This window comes from Vigna unguiculata, chromosome 6 (genome assembly GCF_004118075.2).
Source record: "Vigna unguiculata cultivar IT97K-499-35 chromosome 6, ASM411807v1, whole genome shotgun sequence".
In the NCBI taxonomy this organism is placed as follows: domain Eukaryota; kingdom Viridiplantae; phylum Streptophyta; class Magnoliopsida; order Fabales; family Fabaceae; genus Vigna; species Vigna unguiculata.
In genome coordinates, this window is record NC_040284.1 from 19,081,017 (window position 1) to 19,106,363 (window position 25,347).

The following is a 25,347-nucleotide window of genomic DNA, read 5'->3' on the forward strand; positions in this document are numbered from 1 at the left end:
TCTAATTAAAGTTAATATTTTTTGCTAATGAAGCTGCATAATTAAAATTGTCATTATAAACCAATATAAATAAAATTAGACTATGATATACGTTAAGCTCTTTTAAAATTAGTTGATGTTTTCAAAATTCGAGACAATTAGAAATTATTCTGACTAAAAAAACACCTAGTTTACTGCAGAGATCAGAGATCATTTTCATCCACAAAAAAAAAATTAAAACCAGTTTAAAATAAAACTCAATTTTAAACCTAGAAAAATCCAATTCTATTCGACCCAATATATATATGTTGATAATGCTGAAAAATTGACGAATTACGGACAAAAGAGTATTTCCTGAGACGTGCAGATTCATCATTTTTAAAGACTTTTCAGCGGTGTGTTGAGCAAGTCCCCTAAGGATGTAACAGGATCTTTCTGGATTTTTCGAGGATATCAGAACTAGCAAGAAAATACTTCTCTGAGAGAAAGTAACCTAAGACAGTATAATAAAATAAGAGAGGAGATAGAAAAGAGCCAAGAGAATTGGAAATGTGTCTTTTAGGAGAGCACTAGACAACCTATTTATAGGTGCAAATGAGGGTTGTGATGTGCTAAAGATCTCATGGCCACCTAGGATAATTGTAACACCTCCACAATAACTTCACAACGGTCAACAATCAACAAATGTTGTAACTGCTTTTTGAAAATAAAACAAAACATATTGCCATAAAGTTAATGGCCAAAATCAAAATTGACGCAATGGAAGTGATAAAGACACAACAACAACGGTCGTGTGTATATATATATTAAAACCATCGTGTTTACAACAATCTCCTACATATTGCAAAAGATAAGAAAGAAGACCGAAGAAAATTTTAGGTTTGATATAAGATGTAATGCATCAGAGCTTGTATAACAAGCTATATGAATCAGTCTTAGATTGAGAAACTTAACACACAATGTAGATGGTATAACAAGCTATATGAACCAAAACACTTAGTGTGTGCTTAATAGGCTATGTGCATGTCCGGTATTCATGAGTGCTCTAGAGATCATGCCAAGATCTCATACAAGTGACCTCACTTGATATTCATATAGGTGATTTCATCAAGTGTATGCTGCAAATCATACCTCACCCATAAGGGATATGAAAATCATTAAAAACTTTGTTTAAATTGAAATTCTTACACCTCATAGAATTTTAATTACAAAGTTTAACCTCTCAATAATCCAGTTTCTAGCACTTCCACACAGACACACACACCATAGAAATGAACATAGTTGATTTAAAATCAATTTATTGCTATCAAAACTAACAAGTGACTTGTTCTTACCCTATGAATCTTATTCATGGGATCTCCAATCACAAAGGTTGGGTTACCGTTACTTGTTTGTTTGCATGTGAATACAGAGATCTAGTGGAGTATTCATGTCTGAATCAGAGATCTAGTTAGTATCATTGTACCCTTCTAGTACAGTGGGAAATCCATTATATTCAATGGTATAATCCATTGAACCCGTAAGTATCTCATAAGTCTTGCAAGTGCATCTCAATATTCCTAATTATAATATTAAGTGTATCTTCTCGGTCTACCTACTGCATAAAAAAAACCTGGTCTAGAAAAGAGCATCAAAGACATTAAGCTTCCAATTATTTTGGTATACTGAAGTTGAGAAGATAATTATCTCTATTTTTTCTTAATTAGAATTAGTATCATAAGGGATATGAAGTCAGAATTTATACTATCTTCCTTCATTATTATTCTAGCTTCTAAAATCACATTGCCTTCATCTAGAAACAACTCATATTTCAAATTAGATTCTAGAAACTAGTTCTAAAGACTATCCCATTGCATATATATATATATATATATATATATATATATATATATATATATCAATCATTAGTATATCATATACACATATATGATGACACATTCTCTACAAATATTAAATATCATTAGGTAAAAAGCCACAACAAATAATTATTTTCTTTTCCTTTAAAATGGAGGTTAAATTCACTCAATTTGTTTTTTTAATTTTCTCCAAATAATAGAGTAAAATTACTTCCACCCCCACATTCATAAATATTTAAGATCGGTAAATGGAAAAAGTACTTGGTCATGCCCATCTTCATTTGTGAGTAGGGAGTATACAAACAACTACTCATGTATATCTAATAATGGTCCACTGCATCATGTCAAGATCGGCTCTCAGTCTACCTCCACATGATTTCTGGTTCTTTCATGTGAGAGACAACTTATTCAAAAAACACAAGAAAAAAAAATCGTTCTTCTCTCCAAAGTCCATAGCGTAAGCCAATAAGTCCTTAAAATTATAGGAAAACTAACGAATCACGAACAAAAGAACACTTTCTGAGACGTGTAAATTTACTGTCCTTAAAGACTTATCTGCGGATTTATTTTCCGAGAGTCTAAAAACTATCAAGAAAATACTCTTCTTCATAAAAGAAGTAACCCAAAACAGTATAAAAAAATCAAAGAAGAGACAAAGCAAGGAGAATTGAGAAGGTGTCTTTTAGGAGTGGTGATACTAAAAATAACTAAACTTATAAGTTTTAAGTTTTGTCTTATTAATAGATTAATTTGACCTATTCATATACTTAATCAACATTAGTTTGTGGAAGATTCAGTAGATATATTTCAATATCTGATACCTTTAAATAAACCTTTTAGTAAATATTTTCAGACAAGAAAAAAAAAGGTACTTAAAGAAACTAATTTTTTCATAAATTAAAATTAACTTAAATGCATAAATTAAAAAAATTATATGAAAAAATTCCTACGTATTAACCTATGCATGAACTAATTATAATTTATACAAAACCATTTTAATTCAGGGAGAAGCTTATTTACTTTTTCTTCTTATCCTAAAAATGTTTGTGGGGACTTTTCCCAACATACAAAAATCTTAATTATATATATGATAAGAGCAAGTTGCATGTACATATAATGCAACCCCCATTTATCATTCTCTCTGCAATTTATCTTCTATATGTTCTGGGGTCAGACCACACACGGAATCAATTATTGAAATTTTATATGTATCACTGTCTCCATCAATCTCATAAAGCATATTTTTCTTGTTTTTCTATCAATTTTTTCCCTATTATTTCTTCTATTATGCATGAACAAGTGAGTGATTTGGATATAACTCTAAAAAGACAGCTTTTGTTTTCATTTTTTGGGACATCGAAGTCCCTTTTGTGTTTGGAAAAAATTGATGTGCAGATAATGAAAATGAAGGAATGAAATCTTATTTGTGGAACATACTAAAACTTTCTTATAATTATAAGGAGATTAATGAAATCTCCAACTAAGTTTAATTATGTTTCAATTTTCATGTTTCACTGTATTTTAAACTTTTAAACAATCATTCTACAATATATATTTTAATAATTAGGCGGAGTCTGTTAATTCAATATGTATGACATTTAAAAAAAAAACACTTTCTTTGATTTAAATTATGTTTCTAATAAACTTATGAAAAGGGTTATAATTTGTGGAGCGTTTGAACTTGAATTAAATGAGACAATTTAAATCATAAAATCTCGTTTTGAAAATGTTGCTTCTAGATTTCACCGACCAAAATTGATGTGTTGCAAATGGTGAAAAAACAAACAAATTCATTAAATATGGAAGTAGACAACCGTTTGGTAGTGAGGTCCCATTGGGACCCTTTGTGATGAAAATCCATTAATGAGGTGAAAAAGAAAAGTCTTCTCTTTTAGTTTAATCTTCGTGCTCGCTATTAGGGTTCCTTGTAATAATCTCGTGCTTCTTCTGTATTGAGATTTTCAGCTCTTAAATATGCTCTTGGAGTTGTCTTGCTCATTCGCTTAAGGGTCGGGGTCGTTTTGACTAGCTCTTTCCAGGTAAAGGAAGCTAGGGTTTATTTTTTTAAAGTTATTTTGTCAATTTTTGGTATGTTGTATGGTTGTGATGCTTGAATGAGGTTGTTGGTCAAATAAAAATGTATGGTGTGCAAGTATGTTTGATTGATGTGGCGCTACTCTTTTTCTGCACTGCACACTTTTCGTAAAATGAAGATTTCTACTACGTTAACCGTTGGATTGAGCTGAAATTTTACCAGCTTATCCTTAACACATAATTCTTGACTTTGACCGGTCGGATCTTTAATTGGAGCTCTGTAGTGAGAGCAATTTTTATCGCAAGGTCACTGAATTTGTGTTGTTGACAACACTGCACACTTTTCGTAAAATGAAAGTTACTACTTCGTTAACCGTTGGATCGAGCTGATATTTTAACAGCGGATTCTTAACACATAGCTTTTAACTTTGACCTGTCCGATCTTGAATCAGAGCTCTGTAGTGAGAGCAGTTTTTATCGCAAGATCTTTGTAGTTTGGTTGTTTCTCTGATCTTGAATGGTTATTACTGGCTTGAATCTAATTGTTATATTAAAAGCATGTGATAAATGATTATGCATGAGTGATGTGATTCATGGATTGTGGATGATGGGTTTGGTATGAACTTGGCATGTGATTTAAATGAGATGGTTGGTATCAAGGAGACATGGTATTGATATGAAATACAAATATATATTCACTGTTTGGGAAGGATGAGTTGGTATGGATTCAACATTTGGTTATGAATGAGAATGGGTTGTAAAGGTTGGTATTGCATCCTGACACTCTAAGGAGTCAGTTAGTCTCACTTAGAGCAGATTGACTCTTGTGGTGAGAGTAGTAGGAGGTCTGAAATTCATTAAGGGTTAACCTTGTGTGTGAGGGAATTGATTCATTGTAACACTTGTAACACCGTAACACATAGCTCAGGGGTGAGCATCTCAGGGGTGAGCAGAGGTATCCACCACAAGTGCGAGCATCCGCTGAATCCGACCAGATTATATGTATCCGGATGAGTCGAGTCGAGTCTTAGTGTATTGATTGGGAGGTCATAACATGCTTGGATGATGTACGTATATTGAACTGTGAAAGTATATCTGATTGCATGATAAAATCTTTTTGGCTCTAGATTACCCTTTTGCTTGTTTGATTGCTTTGTATGTTGTTCTTCTACCATTGCGATGATCATTAATTTATTGATGGGAGCAGATGCGATAGGTACTCAAGGTCAACAGAGAAGGGATGGTTCCACTGCACAGTCTACCCGTGCTGGACTTCATGTCTCTTTGGGCTTTTCTTTAGGGCGAAGGCCCGTGTATTATATTGCTCCTAAGGCTTTATGTCGAATACTGACTATCTCTTACTCCTTTTGGGTTGTAGGCATTGTAGTGAGCTTTAGTATTTCCTTTTAAGTACCTTGGATAACTATAAGTAGGGATGGCAACGGGGCTGGAACGAGTTTCACTATCCCATACCCATCCCCGTAAAAAAAATTTCATCCTCATCCTCATACCCAAACCCAACGGGTATTAAACTTTTTTCCCATCCCCATCCCTACCGGGTAACGGGTATAATCTCGTACCCATACCCGTACCCGTTTTCTAACTACTTCAATATTAATTCTTATAAAAGAAAAAAATTACGGTAAAGGAAACATAATATTATTAAATATTCATTATTAGGAGGATGATTGTTTCTTTCATATCAAATACTTTGAAATAAATTATAATTGTTTACATTTTATATTAGAATATCAAATAAAATTTCATGAGAACCAAATCATTTATTAAATTTGCAAGCTACAAACATTAATGAAACTTAGTTGATAAAATTAAAAAGTATTTAAAAAAAATATATAAAAGAAAAACAAATATTCAAATTAAAATATATTTTAAATGTTTTTTTACTTCAATTTTTTAAATTCTAATGAATATCTTTTTATACACTAATAAAAGTTAGGTTAAATTATACATTTGGTTCTCATTTTCGTAGCAAAATATCAATTTGGTCCTTTTATTTTTTTTATCTCAATTTGGTCCCTATGTTGGGAAGTTTGATGCAATCAAGTCCTTTCTGGCAGTGGTATAATAACGGTGTTAAATGGGTTACCACGTGTCAATTCTTGGGTTTTTTGAATTTTTTTGAATTTATTTATTTATTTTTTAATTTTTTTTAAAAAAATTAAAAATTTGCCACGTGTCAAGCTGACATCGTGCCATGTGTTACTATTATGTCAGGTGTCATTTCATTTTCCTATTCTCAATTTGGTACCAGTATTTTAATTTTTGTCTCAATTTAGTCTCATTTTTTGTAAAAATTGTACAATTTTGTCCTCTCTAAATTAAAACCAAATTTAATTTCTATATAAATGTACACAAATATTTCTGTCAAAATTAATATTTCAAGTAAATATTTTTAACAAGATTAAGTTTATTTTAATTTATATTTTACATTAAACTTTATTTAAAATTATTTTAATAGAAAATAATGCTAATAACAAAAAAAATTCATAAATTGTATTGATATTTTATTACATCATACTTTAATATTGTTTTTTATTTGAATTTATATTTCAAATAATTGCATATTTTTAAAATGTGTGAAATGCAATGATTTCTATACAAATGTTTTACTTGGTGTAAAAATAACAATTATATAATTTTTTTAAAAATAACTAGTTTATGTAACAATAAAAAACAAATAAATTAAAAATTTGAAAAATATTTTAAGTAAAATTGAATGTGAAACAAATTTAAATAAACTTAATTTTCTTGAAAATATATAATAAAAATATCAATTTGAATAAAAACATCAAATTTAATAAAAATATTTGTATAATATTTATATAAAAGTTTTTTTTTCTATTTGGAGGGAGACGAAATTGCACATTTTTTACAAAAATTGGGATTAAATTGAGACAAAAATTAAAATACAGGGACCAAATTGAGAATGAGAAAATGACACCTGGCATAATAGTGACACGTGGCATTGTCACTGCCGTGTGGCACGATCTTAGCTTGACACGTGACAAAATTTTTAATTTTTTTAAAAATTTAAAAGAAAAAATCAAAAGAAAAAAAAATCAAAAAATCCAGAAATTGACACGTGACACCCCATTTAACGCTGTTACAACACCACTAACGAAAAAGACTTGATTGCATCAAACTTTTCAAAATAGAGACCAAATTGAGATAAAAAAAATAAAGGGACCAAATTGATATTTTGCTACGAAAATGGAGACCGAAGACATAATTTAACCTAAAAGTTATAATATATCACTGCTCAAAATGAGACAAAGAACAAATAATAAACATAATAATAAAATTTTAACTTAGATTTTGTATCTTTTGAACTCCAATATATGTTGGATAGTGAAAAAAAATATTCATGGCAATTACATTAAATTTTTATATTATATAAACAAAAGTTATTTATATAATTAATGTGAAAAAATTACAATATGATTGATAATGAGTTAGAAAATAAAAAATAATTAGATAGAATATATCGAAATATTATTTTACATGATGAAAATAAACAATAAAAAATGTTAAAAGTTTACAAATGTGTGTCTAAGAAATAATTTGAGAGATTGTTGAAAGAAATCACACAAAAGAAATCAAATGTATAATCAAGGGTATAATAAGATGAAAAATACCTTAGAGATCTAAGAAAAATTTTCAAATATCAACATACATACTCAATGGTTGAAAAATAACGAAAATTATTTTAATGAAACAAAAGTGTTCTTCAACTTAAACAAAAATCAATAATAATAATAAGTAAAGATTTTTTTTATATTACATTAATTTGAGAGTATTAAACATATTGTCATGTGAAAGGAAAATATATAATAAATAAAAATATTAAAAAATTATAGAAATATTCAAATGTGAGGCATAACAATTTTTTAATTGACATACACCATTTTAACATAATGACATAAAGGTTATGATAAGATGAAAAATATATTGGAGATGCGAATGAGTTTCATGACAAAACAACTAATTAGAAGAAATAAAAAATAAAAAGTATATATATATATGATTATTTAATTAATTGTGAATATTTTAATAATTTAAACAGGGACGGAGATATGACGGGGACGAGTATTATGGTGGGGATATATACATCCCCGTACTCATCCCCATACCCAATTGAAAAAGTCGAGAGATTCCCCATACCCGTACCTATACCCAGTAAATGCGGAGATTCTCCGTCAAAACGAGGACGGGTTCGGGCAATACCCATGGGGACGGGTTTATTTGCCATCTCTAACTGTAAGGAGTGACTTTGTACTCCGCAACTTGCTCTTTATATTATTCAGTGTAAGATTTCATTTAATTATGTTATTATTTAAATGGGATGTTACATGATTAAATTGTCTAATGTGCATTCAGGTACTATCTATTCTATTAAAATGAAAATGTAATCAACTTAACACTAGTGCAGTAAGGATTTTTAGCTCCGGTTGTTTTTTGTATTCTGCCTCGGTTCCAGAACCGAGGCATATTGGGACGAGACCAAAAGGGGTGGCTTTTGGCCTCGGGTCTCTATAACCGAAGCCATAGATTCATTTTTCTGCCTCGGGTCTCTAGAACCGAAGTTATAGAGCAACATAGTCCCATCTGTTCCTTTCGTCACTGTGACACCACCGTCGAAATCAGCGGCAACCATATTGGCGACCACTGTAAACACACAACAAAAATCGTCAGGAACAGTGTGCACCACCTGTAGAAAACCAAAACCAGCGAAATGTAGGTGCAAAACCCTCGTGTGAAGAACACTACACATCGCGTCTGAGCCATTGTCGCCTCCACCGTCACGAGAAGACGCAACCACCGCTACGAATCCTTTACCTGCAGATGAAACCAGAATAAGAAGTTGTAACACAAAGCGAGACCTGCAAAACCCAAACCAGAGGTTGTTTGCGTTGCGAAACCAGGCCGCCTCGACGAACCACCATGTTGCAAAGCAGACGTTGCCGGTCACCACCCTCGCTGAAGCTGCTGCCATGAACGAAGAAGAGGGAGGTCGCGTACCGAAGCAGTGGCTGCATAGGAGTTCGCAGAAGTAGAGGTCGTCGTCCTCGAGATCGAGAGAGAGAGAGAGAGAGAGAGAGAGAGAGAGAGAGAGAGAGAGAGAGAGAAATTCGCGCAGAGAAAAGAGAGTTGGGGAGACGATGAATAGTGATTAGGACTCACGAATTGGGAATTTTAACAGACTTTATGACCTCGATTCAGTTAATAACCGAGGCCAAAAGCTTGATGCTGGTGGCATTTTTGAAAATTTGAAAGCTGATGTTGCCTTTATGGCCTCGGTTCAGTTAATAATCGGGGCCAAAAGCCCATTTATTGCCTCGGTCCTTAAAGACCCGAGGCCAAAAGCCATTTTTGAAAATTTGAAAGCTGATGCTGCCTAATATGCTTCGATTTAGTTGTAACCGGGGCCAAAAGTCCATTTACTGCACCGGTTTATAAAGACCCGAGGCAATATAGTTGAACGAAATTGCAAAAATGCCACTGTCTCCTTATAGGCTTCGGTTTGGCGGTAACCGACGCCTATAAAGCGAAGTAAAATGTCAAATCTGCACTAGTGTAAGTCATCTCCAACAAATTCAATTCAAATTTCAATAAGGCATCTTTTATAAACATATAAAAAAACATAAAATTAGAAATAATAGTATTAGGGATTTGTTGTAGAGATATAAAAGTAGAACAATTATATAAAGATAAATTAATTACTTAGTTCATCCATAGTTAATTTTTTTTATTGATTATGACATGATTATCATTCATTCAATCTCTAAATTGATATGAATTAACAAAAATAAACATCAATTAATTCATTAATTTTCTTACCGTTCATATGACATTTTATTCTTTCATCTCTTAAATTATCTCTTAAATTAAGCAAACAAAAAGTTATTAGAGTTAAAAAAACTATAATTGAGTTATTAACAAATGTTCTAACACAATCCTAAGAGTATACAAATTTAATTTATAAATGATCCATCAAATCGTTTAAATTAGACTGTTTAATTATGCTTGTCTGTTGATCCAATCTAATGAGGACCGTCTATCTAGATCGTCTATTTCCTACCAATATTTTAAAAGCCTAGTTCATTTCAATTGGACAAATTTAAAGTTAAAATAATAAATTTAAAATTTAATTATAATTAAAAAGGTTATAATTAAGTATTATAGATATTATTATTAAAAATCTGTAAATAATCAATTATTATTATTAAAAATTATTAATTTTAATGAAGTTATACGTTTCTGGAAATTGTAACGGTTGCTAAATGTGTTACGGTTTATCATTGTGTAGGCACAGTTAATTATTGGTAACTCTTGGAGCAACGATACTTGCAGTATATTGAACCTCTAGAATTTTCTAGCCTTTTGAAAATCCCTGTTACTTTGTTGTACGATCTCAGTTACTTTTGTAAAATCACTATTAAAAATTCAACAAACTTCTTAAAAAATTATGAAAGAAAAGACTTTTTCATATTATATTTTTTTAAGTTTAATCGGTAAATAACTTCTTCTTAAGATTATAAAATTTATAAATATTTTTTACAAAATTTATTATAAAAAATATTTTATACAAAATATTTTAAAAAAAATTAACAATAATTTTTTACAAATATTTTTCATAACAAAATTTATATGTACTTTTTTAGAAAAATTAAAATAAAATTTCACAAAAAATTATAAATTTTTTTAATAGTTAATCTATATTATTACTTCCCGCAGTTTATGAAATCTGATGTAATTCCAACTATATAAAATCCCGTTATATATCTTTAAACGAATGAAAAGTTATAGAAATTCACGTTATGACTTTTGTTGTTTTTTTTTTTAAATGTACATAAATTCTTAAACAAATGAAAAGTTATAAAAGTCAGATTTTTAAATTTTAGTATTTATAATTTGCACGTGATATTCATATAAGAAGAAAAAAAAAGTCTACGAACAAAGTAATCACAAATTGTAAAAGTTAAAATTAGTAAATCATTATTAATTTTTTTAAGAATAAGTAAAAGGTGTAACCACTATCAATAATAGAATCACTGATAATTGTTTTTCTATTAGTAACTACATTTTTAGGGTTTAGTAAAACAAATTTATTATATCAGTAATAAATATCGATCAACAAGTCATTATATCAGTTATAAATATAAATATTAATATTAATATATGTGTTATAATTATAAAAAGCCGATAAATATTAATATGTAAGCGTTACAACTTATAATAATGAAAACCGAATTTTCAATGTACCTATATATCTTTGTATAAAAGAAATTTGAATTTATTTTAAGGTAAATTGAAATTTCAATGTAGCTAGCAATTATTTTAATATCGTTTACATGTAAAAAATTATTCTAATTTTCTAGATTTTAACTAAACTTAACGTACACATGATTAAATTTGAGAAAAAAAATTGTATAAGAAAAACTATATTTATTTATTTAAAATAAAATAACTAATTCTTTACATAAATATGAAAACTCAACTAACATATTTTTTAGTAAAATGAATAATAAATTTGTTTAAATCTTCCGTAAGCTAACTCTTCAACACTCTTAACAAAAATTAAAAAGATTTGGAGCTGACACGTGACATGTACGGTTCAAAAACGTTAACTATTTAAACATCATTAGTCAAAAGGATCAAATTGACCAAAATTTGAAAAAAATGAAGACCTAATTGAACTCAAAACGAAAAATGAGGACCAAATTGAATAAAAACAACAAAAATATGGACCAAATGTATGTTTAAGCCTAAATATTTTTTATGTCTCATATTTAAATATTTTTATTTTTTAATATTTTTATTTCTTGTATGTTTTCCTTTCTCACGTTAATGTTTAACAGTCTCAAATTAAGTGTTCAATAGCATAAACATTTCATTTACTAGATAATATAAAAAATTTATTTTATTTACTCTATTATTATTAATATTTGTTTCATTTGAAGAATTTTTTTGGTTTGTCAAAATAATTTTCGTTATTTCTCAACCATTGACTATATTGATATTTGAAAATTTCTTAGATCTCTAACGTATTTTTTATCTTATCATACCCTTAATTGTACATTTATTTATTTTTATACGATTTCATTCAATAGTCTCTCAAATTATTTTCAAGACACACATTTGATCATTTTCTAAATATTTTTATTTGTTGGTTATTTGTATCATGTAGAATAAATACTATTTTGATATATTTTATATAATTATTTTTTTTCTAGCTCATTATCATATTATAATTTTGTTGCTATAATTGTATAAATAAAATTTATTTAGTATAATATAAAAAGTTAATGTAATTGCCTTGAAATTTTTTTATCACCATACAACATACATTGAAATTCAAAAGATATCCATGTTAAGATTTTATTATTATTAGTTTAATCTTTGTTTTTTGCGTGATTCTTTTCAAGTGATGTATTATAATTTTTATTAGTGTATAAAAAAGATATTTATTATAATTTAAAAACTTGAAGTAAAGAGACATTTAAAATATCTTTTAATTTGAATATTTGTTTTCCTTTAATATTGTCTTAAAATTATTTGGCATTTTAATTTGAAATATATACAATTATAATTTCATTCTAAATATTTGATATCGAATAAGCAACACTCATCTTACTATTGAATATTATAATATTATGTTTCATTTACTGTAATTTTTATTTTATAAAAATTAATTAAGGAAAATGGTATCATTGTCCATTAATTAATTAAAATTGAAACAATAAGAAAGCGGGTAGGTAGGGTATGAGTTTATACCAATTACCGGTGACAATGGAGATGAGACAAAAGTTTGATACCAGTTTAGATATGAAGATGTGGATGACTTTTTTATGTGGGGATGAATAAATGAGATATGAAAACAGTCCCATCTCGCGAAATTGCCATCCCTAACCATTATTTATTATTAATTAATATTAACAATTTAATATATATATATATATATATATATATATATATAAAGTACTAACAGATAATTATTCATATTTATTAATTGTTAATGTAACCGTAACAATTAATAGTAATTAATATTATAAATTCAATTATTAAATACTATTAATTGATAATAATAATATATATATATATATATATATATATATAAAGCAATATTTAATAATTAATTAGACTCGTTGATTTTTAATTTAACTGTAATCATTAATAATAATTAATAATTAAAATGACAATATTAATTAATTTTTTTAATTAATAGTAATTTATAATTTTAATTTTTAATGGTAATTGGTATTACATTAATATTGCATCCTACTTTTAGTAAAGTCTCATTGATACAAACTTTATTTTTATTTGCAGTCCGGCTATCCAAAAGTGGCACTCGACGACACCAAGTCAGTGGCCTAGCACCTAGCGACATCGTAACGGGGCTCGACTGTGTATCAGAAACAAGAATTTTGAAAAAATTGATTTTGTGCAATTGACTAATTAGACATCTTTCCTTTAATGTTCTTGATTCCAAATGGTTTCAGAGTAACTTATACTCAATCACTCAAAACACAAATCCAAACTTTTCCTCAAATCAAGACAAAACACAAATCAAGTGTCAATCAGTTCAACATACAACTCATCAACTCAACTTACCACATCACAATTAAATATCAAGATAATAATTTAACAGAAACTTAGCTTTCCTTATCTGACAAAGCGACTCCACAGACCCAAGTAACTCTAAGAACACCAAAATGCTTTTAACTCCACAAGATGCTCTATTTATATATATAAACATCACAAAAAGAACCAGGACATACCATTATGATCATTGATCAACATAGACTCAAATAGAAGATGAAAACCTCACATATAAGCAAAAAAAGTCTCACATGCAACATAAACAAAAGAAGACTAACAGAAATGGTTGAAACTTAATTTACACGAACGAAAAAATTAATTGGTCCAAATTGAAGAGCTCACTATGAGGACCACTCTTACGACCCTAGATATTCAATAAGACGAACAGAGAAAGAAAATCCTTGAAAAAAATAAAAAAACTCTAAAAAAGTAATTTCTAAAAAAGTAATTTATTTTAAAATAAAAAAACTCGTTTATAACAATTTTATTTATACCAAAATATTTTAATATTAAATAATCTAGTCAAACTATTTTTAAATCACTGTCAATTTTAAAATATCATTTTCTAAACTTTTACATTTACCCACAATTATTAGCGAGTTGTCTCTATTTAAGGTTGATATATGAATAACATGATTTTTTCCCCTATATTTTTAAACAGTAAAAAAATATTTTTTTAATAACTTTTTTTGTCGAAAATTATAAACTAAAATTAATGAAAAACTAAAAAATATAATATGTTTTTAATACTTTTATTATAATTACTAACTTCCACAATAGTTTATTAGCCTTCAAGTAATTATCGATTTTTCAACAGTTAGAATTATGTTATAAATATTAATAAGATTTTATATTCCTATTAGCTAGTGTGGAATGGTCCAATCATCCAAATTTGTGAAAAGTTGCTTAGAAACTTGTAGATTTTTTTTCTTTATTAAGCTAATGATATATATAGGTTAAATTATGGTACATGTTTGGACCAAAATATTTCATAATACGAGAGTAAACATACTCTTCTTCTGAACACTTTATTTTCCTTATAACATTTCATTAAGAAAAAGACAACATTTTGTAAGTTCCTATTCAGATTTGCAAAATTTAAATTTTAGTTAACAATTACGAAAAAAAATAGTAATAAGTAGTTATTTTGTAGCATATCATTGTGAAACCTAAGATCCACAAATCTCCACGTCTTCCAAATAGTTTAATGCTTTCGCTGTCCCTTCCATCAGAAGGGAAGGAGTTGATAAGGCAATGATGCAGACTTTGCCAAAACAACAAGATATTTGTGTCTATACAAATAAAAATATAACTATCCATTTAATTTATATTGATAGAAATTCACTTATAAAATATATATAATTTTATATTTGTCGTCATTCAAATTTAATACAAATAATCGTAATTATATAAAATTACAATTTAATAGTTGAATCAATAAAATTTAATAAAGGATAATTATATATAATAAGAGAATTTTTTTCTTCTAAGGCAGTTTCTTTTTTCATCTTCGTAATCTCTCCTGCACATTATATAAAAAAATCATTTGAAAGTAAAAAGTAACTTTTGAATTATGTAATTGGGAAATCAAATGAGTTGTGAATTGTGCTATCAAAAGACCTTTTTTTTTTTTTTAACTTTTCTATCTTTTGAAAATCATTTTTAACTTTTGGATTAAACAATCCGAAAATTACTTTTAAATTTTAGATTATGTAATTTAAATTTAAATTTTTATTTTCTAGATTATACAAATTAAAAACGAAAAAAATGAAAAGATGATATAAAAGTGGTAGGAGAAAATTTATGGAAATACATGAAAAAACTACCTAATTTTTAATGAAAGAAATGTTCAGATGAATTGGATAAGTGATCATTCTCATTGAATAGTATTATTATAGTAGGATCTTAGGTTAGTTAAAGAATTTGCACATTGATTAGATTCACAATAAACACCATAAGATGAGAGATTTGAAGACTTTATTTTGAAATAAAGCAAAGTTTAATTTCAATAAATGCATTAAAGTTCTTACTTTCAACATCAGTTATAGTAAGAAACTCACATGAGAAGTAGCATTCAATCCATGTTGAAGTTTCATACTTTCTAATTATATCTTATTTAACATAAGTTCTATAATGAATATTAAAAAGTTTACAAAACTGGTGTTAAATAACTTCAGTAATATTATTAAGTTCTCTTTATTAACATTTTTTCTTCTTATTGTTGATATTACTTTTTTTGGTAAAAAAAGTTTTTAGTTGGAGCATTTTGAACCAAAGTAGTTCATAGTAATGCATTTTCGTACGCATATTTTTCATTTTAATTTTTTTTTGAATCACTTGAACATAGTTTTTTGTTTTGTATACGGTTTTTAAACTTAAGAAGTATTAAGCCTAAATATAATTAAAAGTTTTAAAATCAGATCAATGTAAAAAAAAAATATTAAGTTTGATAAAAGAAAAATAAGGAGTAAAACATTTGAATCCAATTGTTTACGCATAAATCAAAGACTAATTGCAAGAGCCAAGTTGAAGAAAATGCCAAATGCTTAAAACCAGATCATAATCTTCACATTCATCACTTTCATTTTTTTCTGAAAGGGGTATTCACTTTCATATGACAAGTTTTAAAAGAAAAAAAGAAATAGAAAGTGTATGCATGATGATTACATTGTCGTAGAAAAGGTTAACCAAACTAGAAATGTTCAAAAGAAAAAAAAGGTGTCCATTCATGTAAATATTATATCAGTTTTGCTTTCTTGTTTTTGTAAGAAAACATGTTTAGATCTTTATAATATCCAAATGTTTCATTTTACAGAAAATATATCATTTTTAAACTAATTGATTTGAGATAAAAAAAAAAGTTGGAGAAAGAAATGTTTTATCCTTCTATATTATGTAAAAATGTGAAAAAGAAAGTGTAAAGGGTAAATATTCCACATGCTTAAAAAAATCAACAGTTTTCACTCGCTTCTTCTAACTTTTTCTTGTTAAATTTAGAAATTTTGCTATCATCATCAGAAATAAAATGTGTAAATTTATATTTCAATATTAAAAAGTTAAGTGGAATACCAACTCTGCATCTCTGCAACTTCAAACGTATATCAACTTTGTTTTGATGGCCAAAGGAAGAGCAAAACAATCATGTAGTGATCATATTCCTTATTTCTAAATCATAATAGGTACTTAAGCAATAAGTTTATGGTTTTTAGAAAATCATTGTATTTGTTTTTCTTAAGATTGTGTTGGAACTATGTCAAAATTATGTAAGCAGAAAAAAACAATTGAATTGGACACTTCATTGTCAAACATGTATTATGTTTGATATGTGTCAAACATTGACACACCATTTGTGAGGCGTCTTCAAGTTTTATAGATTAAATTATAGTATACAAGTGAGTGTAAATTTACTTAAAAGTCAATTCTAAGGTTAAAATAGATTTAAAGTTTACTTCTCGGCACGCTCTCCTTTATTTCACAAGAGTTCTTACTTCAAACGACTATTTGTGAAATTGAATGAGTCATAAGTCTACATTTTAACACTTTAACATATGTTGCTACTAGTTAAATAAAAGTGGGTCAATTTCATGTTTTGTCTATATTTGGGTAACAGACTCCGTGTTTTAGAGAAGTGGCATGTAATCTTCTTCTACCTTATTGTGACGGAGCAGAAGAAAATATATGGTTTTGTTGATGCTATGCATTTAACAATTGTGACAATGAAGTATGGAAAAATCATGTGATAGTGGAACTCAACTGAATCCTAACATTGGAATGAAGCATGAGATTGGTTGATTGATAAGGAAGTAGTTAAAGTTACAGAAAAAACTTGGTCCTACTGAATTTTTGACAGAGTATGTGTGGTGATGGAAGTTTCTCAACTCAAGCAGGGAGAATATTTGAGGTGTGTTGGACATTAGCAGGTACTATTTTGTTTTCCTCAGTTTTTCCTCTGCATTGCTGGGCCATAACACCCAATCCAGACACAAGGTAATCATCAAATAAGTTCTTACGTAAGAAACCGATTTAGATTTGGAGCCAGATCTTGCAATTCTTTCAAAGTCTTCTTCTTGGATGCAAATGATTATATGGCTGTATTATACTTTTGGTAAGTTTATATGTTGCTGATAAGCTCTACTGAATTCAATGTTTATAAGCCAAAATTAGTCAAACAATTCACATTGTACCAATGATTCAGATATCTTAATTAGACTAAAGCATTATATGTACATCAAGTTGTTATAGTAGTTTGCATATTTTACTTCAATGATGAATACACATATTGGATATATTTTCTTAGGTTTACTTACGTGTGGATGAATTTTGAGTACAAACCCGAATGCTGGATTGATATGTTTTGTGGATTGAGTGAGGTTTTAGTGAGATTTGTGGAAAGAGGTAACCTTGTAGTAGGTTTTTGTTCTCTTTTTCAATTTTTTCTGTGTTTTTTTTAATGATCGGGACAACCTTATTGTCCCAATTAATTCATATTTGTTACTATTGATAAAAAAAATCAGCAGAGTTAGGATGAATTGGAAAGTCCATTTTGGTAGGCATTTATAGGTGGGATTCCAAATTCCAGTCACAAATATGATTTCTTTAGTACTCTGGATCCATGCAGTTTGGAGCATTAAAAGAGTCTAAAGGGAGTACGTCTATGCTAGATCTGCTAGATAACATTAATGGTAAGGTTTAATCAAATCACTTCTCTAAATATTTGATTATATATAACTTTTATTAATCACTTTCCATTTCCATTACTTCATCTCAGGTTACATCCATGATTGTTTAACTTTCGTATTTTACTTCTTCCTCTTCCAATCACAATTCCCTCATTTGGAAAAGTTATGAAGCTTCTAAACTCCAACTGTTTCATACAAAGATCATCAAACCTTTCCATTTATACCTTTAAGGAGACTAAACCTGAACCTTAGATATAAAGTACAAATTTTTTACTGGATTTTTTATACAGTCATTTGCCAAGCAGTAACAATACACTAATATTAATACTTCAAAAATCTTTTTTTAAAACGTTAAAATCAATGTCTATCAATCGTAGCAAAAGAACAACACAACAAAAATCCAGAAGAAAATCCAAATTGGATCAAACTTTGGCCAATAAAGCATGGATCTGGATTTCCTGCAATTGCTTTTTCCATATGCATTCAGGCTTTCTGCAGGTTGAAACGATTGAATGAAGAACAGATTACTTGTATTTTATCCCAGTAAAGCAAACTCCAAAAACACATTCAAGATCATCTAACGGCTACAATAGGCAAACTTTACAGCACTGATTCCGGTTCCTAAAAGGTAAAAGAAGATGTCGCTCATAGTACAAATAAACAAATTTTCAAGCAAGTGAAATAAACTGTGAAGGCACAGTACCGAAGACAATCAAGTGCTACCAACTTTGTTGCCTTGTTTGTATCTAGTGTCCTCAGAAACCTCACTGTGGTGATAAGTTAAAGATCCAGAAACTTTATTGAAAGACACTAGAAGTCAAAGGAGATTGGTTTTCAATGTAAAAGGTTCTAAACATAGTCATTTTTTTTAACCCTTTTCGGCCAAGAACAAGAGAAAACAAAATTTAATGGATTACATATACAAAGACAGTTAGCTAGTCGCTGTGTTGCTTTAGCCAACCTACATTTAATTAGTTTACAGAAGTTGCTAAAAAAAATGAGTTTTTGTTTACAAAAATGTTACCTTTTATCTAGTTTCTCTCTTTTTTATGTATTTTCTTTACTTCTATATAGACATAATGAATGTAATTGTTCATGGATGGATGAAAATGAACAGCATTTGCAGGCACTACAAAGGAAAATGAAGAAGGCATAACTCAGATGAATAATTTTAAACCTACCAATTTATTAGATTTGAAGATAAAACAACCCTACAGGTAGGAGAATTTGAGAGAAAATATGTACTGTTACTTTTCATGGTTGAGTAGCATTTATAGCCATTACAAAGAAAGAAAGGAAGAGTAGTTCACAACATCACTGTGGTGGCTGTGATGTACTAATTTAGTCTTCTAATCCCTTTATCTATAATTGAGCAGCATCCTCAGTTTTTTGACATCTGTGATCTACTCTGGCCTATGCTATGCTATCACCATCTTCTCTTCACAATTAATCACCTACAAAGACAACAGTACAAGACTACATGTAATTAATTTATATCTTCAACATTCAAATTCAAATTTTCATGTAGATGCCTTAGAAAAATAGAGTACTAAGCACATGACAGTAGCACTGTGCATCCAACATGGATGGCACATGGGCCATGTACGGTTAAATTATTTCCCATCCCTGCATATATTTAAATATAATTTACATTTTGAACCAACACACAGCAACACCAACACCAACAGAGGCATAAAAGTCATAAGGTTTTGGAATTATTGACCAATGATAAAGTTATTGATGCAACGGAAAGATTGAAAACTTAATATCCAATTTAGTGTTTATCAGAGAATAGACAAAAGTATTACCGACACTGTCCCACATTATATATTATATATATACATATTTTTATATCAGGTAACCCTGTCATTGATGATTCATGGGTGACCTAAGCCTTGCCCTATGAAGGTTGAACACAGTTCAGTCTCAGTGCTTTCAACTTCAAGAAAAAATAAACTTTTTATATAAGCAATTGTTCTATCACTTATCCTTTTGATTGTCAAATATACTTTAGAGAATTTTATTTTTCTATCAGTCACATGCACTGTGGCATTCCTAGCCCCAAAACATTCCCATATCCTTAACTCAAATCTATCCTAAAATACTCATTCAAACAAAATCTTAAAAACAACGAATCATGTTAACAACATTCAAGATTAAAAATTATTCCAAATCACATGCATGCAGCCGTTTTCAGATGCCCTGAACGATTCAGAACCTGTTTGATTGTATGGATGTATGAATAAAAGATATAGAGATGAATTTTGAAATCTCAGATAAATAAGAGAAAAAATGATTTTTTTATTTATTTTAAAAAGTCATTTTTCCTATTTCTCCTTTACTTTCTTTGTAAGCTAAGAATTTAAAAGAAAAGACAACCTTTTTTTTTATCTTTTATTGTTCTGTCATCCAATGAATACGAAATCAATCTTTTGCATAAATTTCCGCCAATGCATGTTTTTCATTTAATTCACATAAAGTAAATGGTCCTTTATTTTGTCAATTTAAAAAAAAAAAATTAAAGAAACCATTTCTCATGTGAACTAAAACAAAACAATAATTTCTTTTACAATTACAGCACACAGAGACAGACATTCAATCCATCTGTAAAGAATAAAAGTCCGCACCAACAGAAAAAAAAAAAAAAAATTGAAAACAGACAACAACAATAGAGAAAGAAAGAAAAGTCTTACATCCAAGTGCGTGTATCGTCCTTTCATTCAATCAGAAGATGGTATATAGAGTAAAGTTATTGAATTTTAAAAATATTATTTTTAATGCAAGACAGATTTTTCTACTAAAATTGAGCATAAGCAAGAGCATAATCCATAAGAATATTAAAAAAGATAAACCATTGAATTGTAAAACACAGATATCAAAGTGTGTGGTCAATGAAAAAAGAAAATAATTTTGAAAACACTCTAATCGAAAGGAAACAAATTGAGAGTTTAATTCTTACAAGGACAGACATTTTCTCTCATTGGGGTCTTTAATCGGACTTGTGGTTGTCCAGCGGCGGATCAGAGTGGTGGTCACCGGCGACGTAGTGGAGGAGCTCCTCTGCGGGTTTATGAATGGAAGCATCGGAGTTAGGGAAAGTTTGGGTTTTGGCGAAGAAGATAACGAGGAGGAGGAAGAGGGCGGTGGAGAGAAAGAGAGGCCAGAAATAGGCCAAGACGTTGAGGAACCTGGGTGCCAGATAGAGGAAGGAGAAGATAGAAAGACACACCAAGATGGCACTTCCGATTTGGTACCTGAACTTCAACAGTTCTTGTTTGATCTCCATTGAAGAAGATGAAGAAAAAAGGAAAAGGAAAGGGTGGTACTGTGATAGCTAGAGAGTGACGATGGTGTGGTTGTGAAAGCGATGTGCTTGTGAGTGAGTGAGTGTGTGAAGAAGAGAGATTTATAGTGCTGTGTGAGGAAAAAAAAAAGTAAAAATAATAAAGTAAAAAGATAACTTTTTTTTTTCCTTAATAGTTAGATATTAAGAATTATTGTCTGTTTATTGATTTAAAATAAAAACATTATGAAAAGAAAGCTTTTAGAAACAATAAAGTTTTTTAAAAAGACATGTTATTATTTCTATTAAATTATTTAATATGGTTATAAAATGAACATTTTGGTAAAAATAACTGATTATTTTTTAAAATATTTATAGACAATAATTTGCTTTTATTCAAAAAAATAAAGTTTAGTCAGTTATAAAAGTCATAATTAACATAATTAATATTATAAAAGGTATGATTTTCTGTACTTATCAAACATAATTTAAAGTAGAGAGTCACTCTTATTTAGATGTGCAAAGTTGTACTACTTTAATTCATCAAACAATATCAAAATTTTCTAGTTTTTAATATGTTAAAAAATTAGTTATATTTTCATTCTTTTCGTTTCGGCATAATGATTTTTTATATTAATTACTTTTTTGAAATTTCTTAATAAATCATGCTTCAAAGTTAATTTAATATTAAATTATAAGTTTAGAAACTAATTTGTTATTAAATTATGCTATAAAATATAATTCACACGAAGTGGTTCGTATTTTGTAACGCTAAATTTTTCTTTTTTCGAACGGTCATTACCTAGGTACATGTTCCGAAACAAAATGGTATTTTAGAAGAAAATAAAACAAAAAACATTGTGGTTACGTTTGCAGAGATTCCCTTTCAGACATTTTTCACCATCGTGTCTGCCCATTGTTTTTTACTGTGCTGAAATGACCAGAATGGACTTTCCCTTCGAGGGTTCACATTTGTTCTGGATTATTGTGTGTCTTATTCGGTTTGTTACTTTGATTTTCGATTTCCTTAATCAAGTCTAATTCCTCAGTAAATTACAAAATTGATTTTGTATTAGATTAAAATGATTTGAAGAATAGTTTATTTTTTAATGTGTGATATGAAGAAGTTATCACATCTGTGTTTTTAAAGACACCGTTCAAAATATTATACTTTTTATTATACAACTTTATTATTGAATTAAAATTTCAATGGGATGTTTTTTATATATGTATTAATGAGTAATGACTTAAGTGTTATCAATTAAATATCTAATTAGTGGTTTATCTAACAAATGTATTGTTTAAGTCATAGTTTGAAATTAAAATAACAAATATTGAAATAATTTCCTCATATCTAAAACTTGTTAATCATGTGAAATGTTTCTTGAAGATGCATAACTTAATATATTATAACACTTGAATGAGAAGAATTGATGTTAACTCTCTTTATAGTAAGAATTGAAGAGAGTTCAAACACTTGGTTGGAAGTTGAAGTAAATAATAATAGGTTAAAAGTTATATTATTTTTCTCTATATATGTGTGTGTGAGTATTGATTTATATGAGTGATTTATTCTCTGTTATAATGTTACAATATGTAAATGATGTTTTAAAAATCACCGTAAGATAACGGATTATGTTTTTCTTTCATTATTTATTTATTAAATATATTTTCTTTAAATATTTTGAATTTTGGAATTTTGCGACTACACATTTTTGTTTCTTTATAACAAAAAGCATCCCGAGGAAGTCATGCCATCAATGATGATAATGCATGCAATCGTATTGGCGAACAGTTATAACGCCTATCTACATTAATTAAATTATTTTTGTTACTATTATTTTATAATTTTTTAATATTTTTTTTAATTTTATATTACGTTTCTCTGCTATGTATTCATTTCTCGAGATTATTTTGACAGTTATTGCATCTCTGCTATGTATTCATTTCTCTGGTTTATTTCAACAGTTATTGCATTTTATTTGAGATCGATAGTAATAAGCCTATGAATTCAATTCAATGCTTAATAGATGCAATAACTCGTTCATGCACATAAGTGTTCAAGTCAAACTCTTTTTTTTTTATTTGGAATTTTATTATGCAAACATCAAATTTTGATAATTGATTAGTTTAGTTAAAAGTATTTTATTATTCATCTACTTTTGTTATCTTTTTACATATATTAAGAGGAAATATGATTTTATAAATATGATATTTAAATGTTTTATTATTAAGAAATCAAGTTATAAATAAAATTTTTACTAAAATAAATTTTATTTCATAAAAATATTAATCTTTTTAAAACCCCTTTTTATTAAATTTTTTTTGTCATTTTTCTAAGATCCAAGCTCACCCTTCCGTTAGCGGTCCGATATCGGGTGGAATAGAATGTCCAAGAAAGTTCGCTAGGATAGGCTTTAACTTGGCTATGATACCATGTTGGAAGTGGATTTAAAGCCTAACTCAACCCCACAAAACCGGCTTGTAAGGTGAGGTTTGCACCTTATAAGGTGAGGATTGCACCCACTTATTTTTTGTGAATTAGCCTGATCTCTAGTCGATGTGGGACTTCCAACACTAGAAGACAACAAAACTAACTGATTAATTTTGTGAATAAAGTAATATCATTTTTTTGCTCTTGAGTCAGTTTTTATTCTGTTGCATGTGATCTTTAGAGGGTTTGCATGTGAGTTTCGGTCGTTCCATTTGAATATCAATCCTTTTGTGATAATGAAGGTGTCTTCATATATTAATCTGAATTTTTTTGTTTAGTTAGAACAAATTGTGAGATTTGAATCGTAAGGAGTCATTTTGGGTGTGTGAACTTTACTTTTAAGCTAAGGGAAGTTGGTGAATTATAATTGCTAAAACGGTTTGCTAATTTGAGTATAATATAACTGCTACAATGTTGATTTGGTATGATAAATTTTGAAATGATTATTTAAAAGACATTGTTTTTAGCTTATGAAAAGTTGAGTTATAATGTTATCACATTGTATGTATTTCCATCCGTGTGCGCATGTGCATATGCATGTGTGTGTCTATGATGTATGAATTATGTGAATGATGAGTGTATAGTGACTTCCAAGGGAGGAAGTGTTATACTGAATTGAGTTTATGGTATATTGAATTATGATTCAATAAGATTATCCTCAGTGGCAACATTGTTGGAGGAGCCAAAATAATACATCCAAAATTTATACATTTAATTATTGTTAGAATATAATAAAAATGAATACATAATTTAGTATAACGATAACTAAAAAAGAAATCATGCATATCTAAAAGATTGTTCTTCGTTCCTTCAGATCCCTAAACTCATCAATAATTGAATCAGAACTAAATTTTCAGTTATTTCTTTTTCAATGTAAATAATCATATTGTCGGCAAGAAATTCATCTTTCATTATATTCCAATCTTGTTTTGATAATCTTCATTGCAGAAAATGATCATTCTGTTGTAGTTGTAGAGACGGAAAAAGTTAAAATAAGATGAACTAAAGGATCAATCAAGTAGAGTGTCCTTGACTTTCTTGTTATTGACAAAGATTTACATAATTCAAGCATGGTTGATAAATTCTTCAAATCTGGATGGTTAGGAACATCAATAATAAAATGTTGAAGTTGAAATTTTAAACTAATCTTATCTTGCTCACTAAAATCTAAAGGATAATATTTGTTCACAAGAGTGCATATATCCTTAATGTTAAAAGCTTTCTAAGCATCTTTAGGAACTAAAGCATTGCTTATAGTTAAAAGTTCCATTGTTTGCTCATTAAACCTATCATTTAATTCTTGCAACCGCTTGTCCACTGTAACAAGAAATATATTCACCCTAAAATGATGTTCCAAAGAAGTGACATGATCTTTTTGATGTCGAGAACAACCATGACGTG

The 25,347-nt window shown here is 28.5% G+C and overlaps 1 protein-coding gene across 2 annotated transcripts; it reads right to left on the reverse strand.

Annotated features, from left to right (window-relative positions):
* Positions 1–19,331: 19,331 nt before the first annotated feature.
* On the reverse strand, positions 19,332–21,551 carry LOC114187209. 2 transcript variants are annotated; one of them, XM_028075391.1, is made up of 2 exons: positions 21,139–21,551; positions 19,332–19,623 (listed from the first exon to the last, which is right to left on the reverse strand). In XM_028075391.1, exon 1 carries the CDS (start codon positions 21,453–21,455, stop codon positions 21,159–21,161), a length of 297 nt encoding a protein of 98 aa, XP_027931192.1. In that variant the 5' UTR covers positions 21,456–21,551; the 3' UTR covers positions 19,332–19,623; positions 21,139–21,158. The 2 variants fall into 2 exon arrangements, with proteins under 2 accessions (XP_027931192.1, XP_027931191.1); XM_028075390.1 differs by having other exon boundaries at positions 19,336–19,623; positions 21,129–21,551.
* Between the last annotated feature and the right edge of the window lie 3,796 nt (positions 21,552–25,347).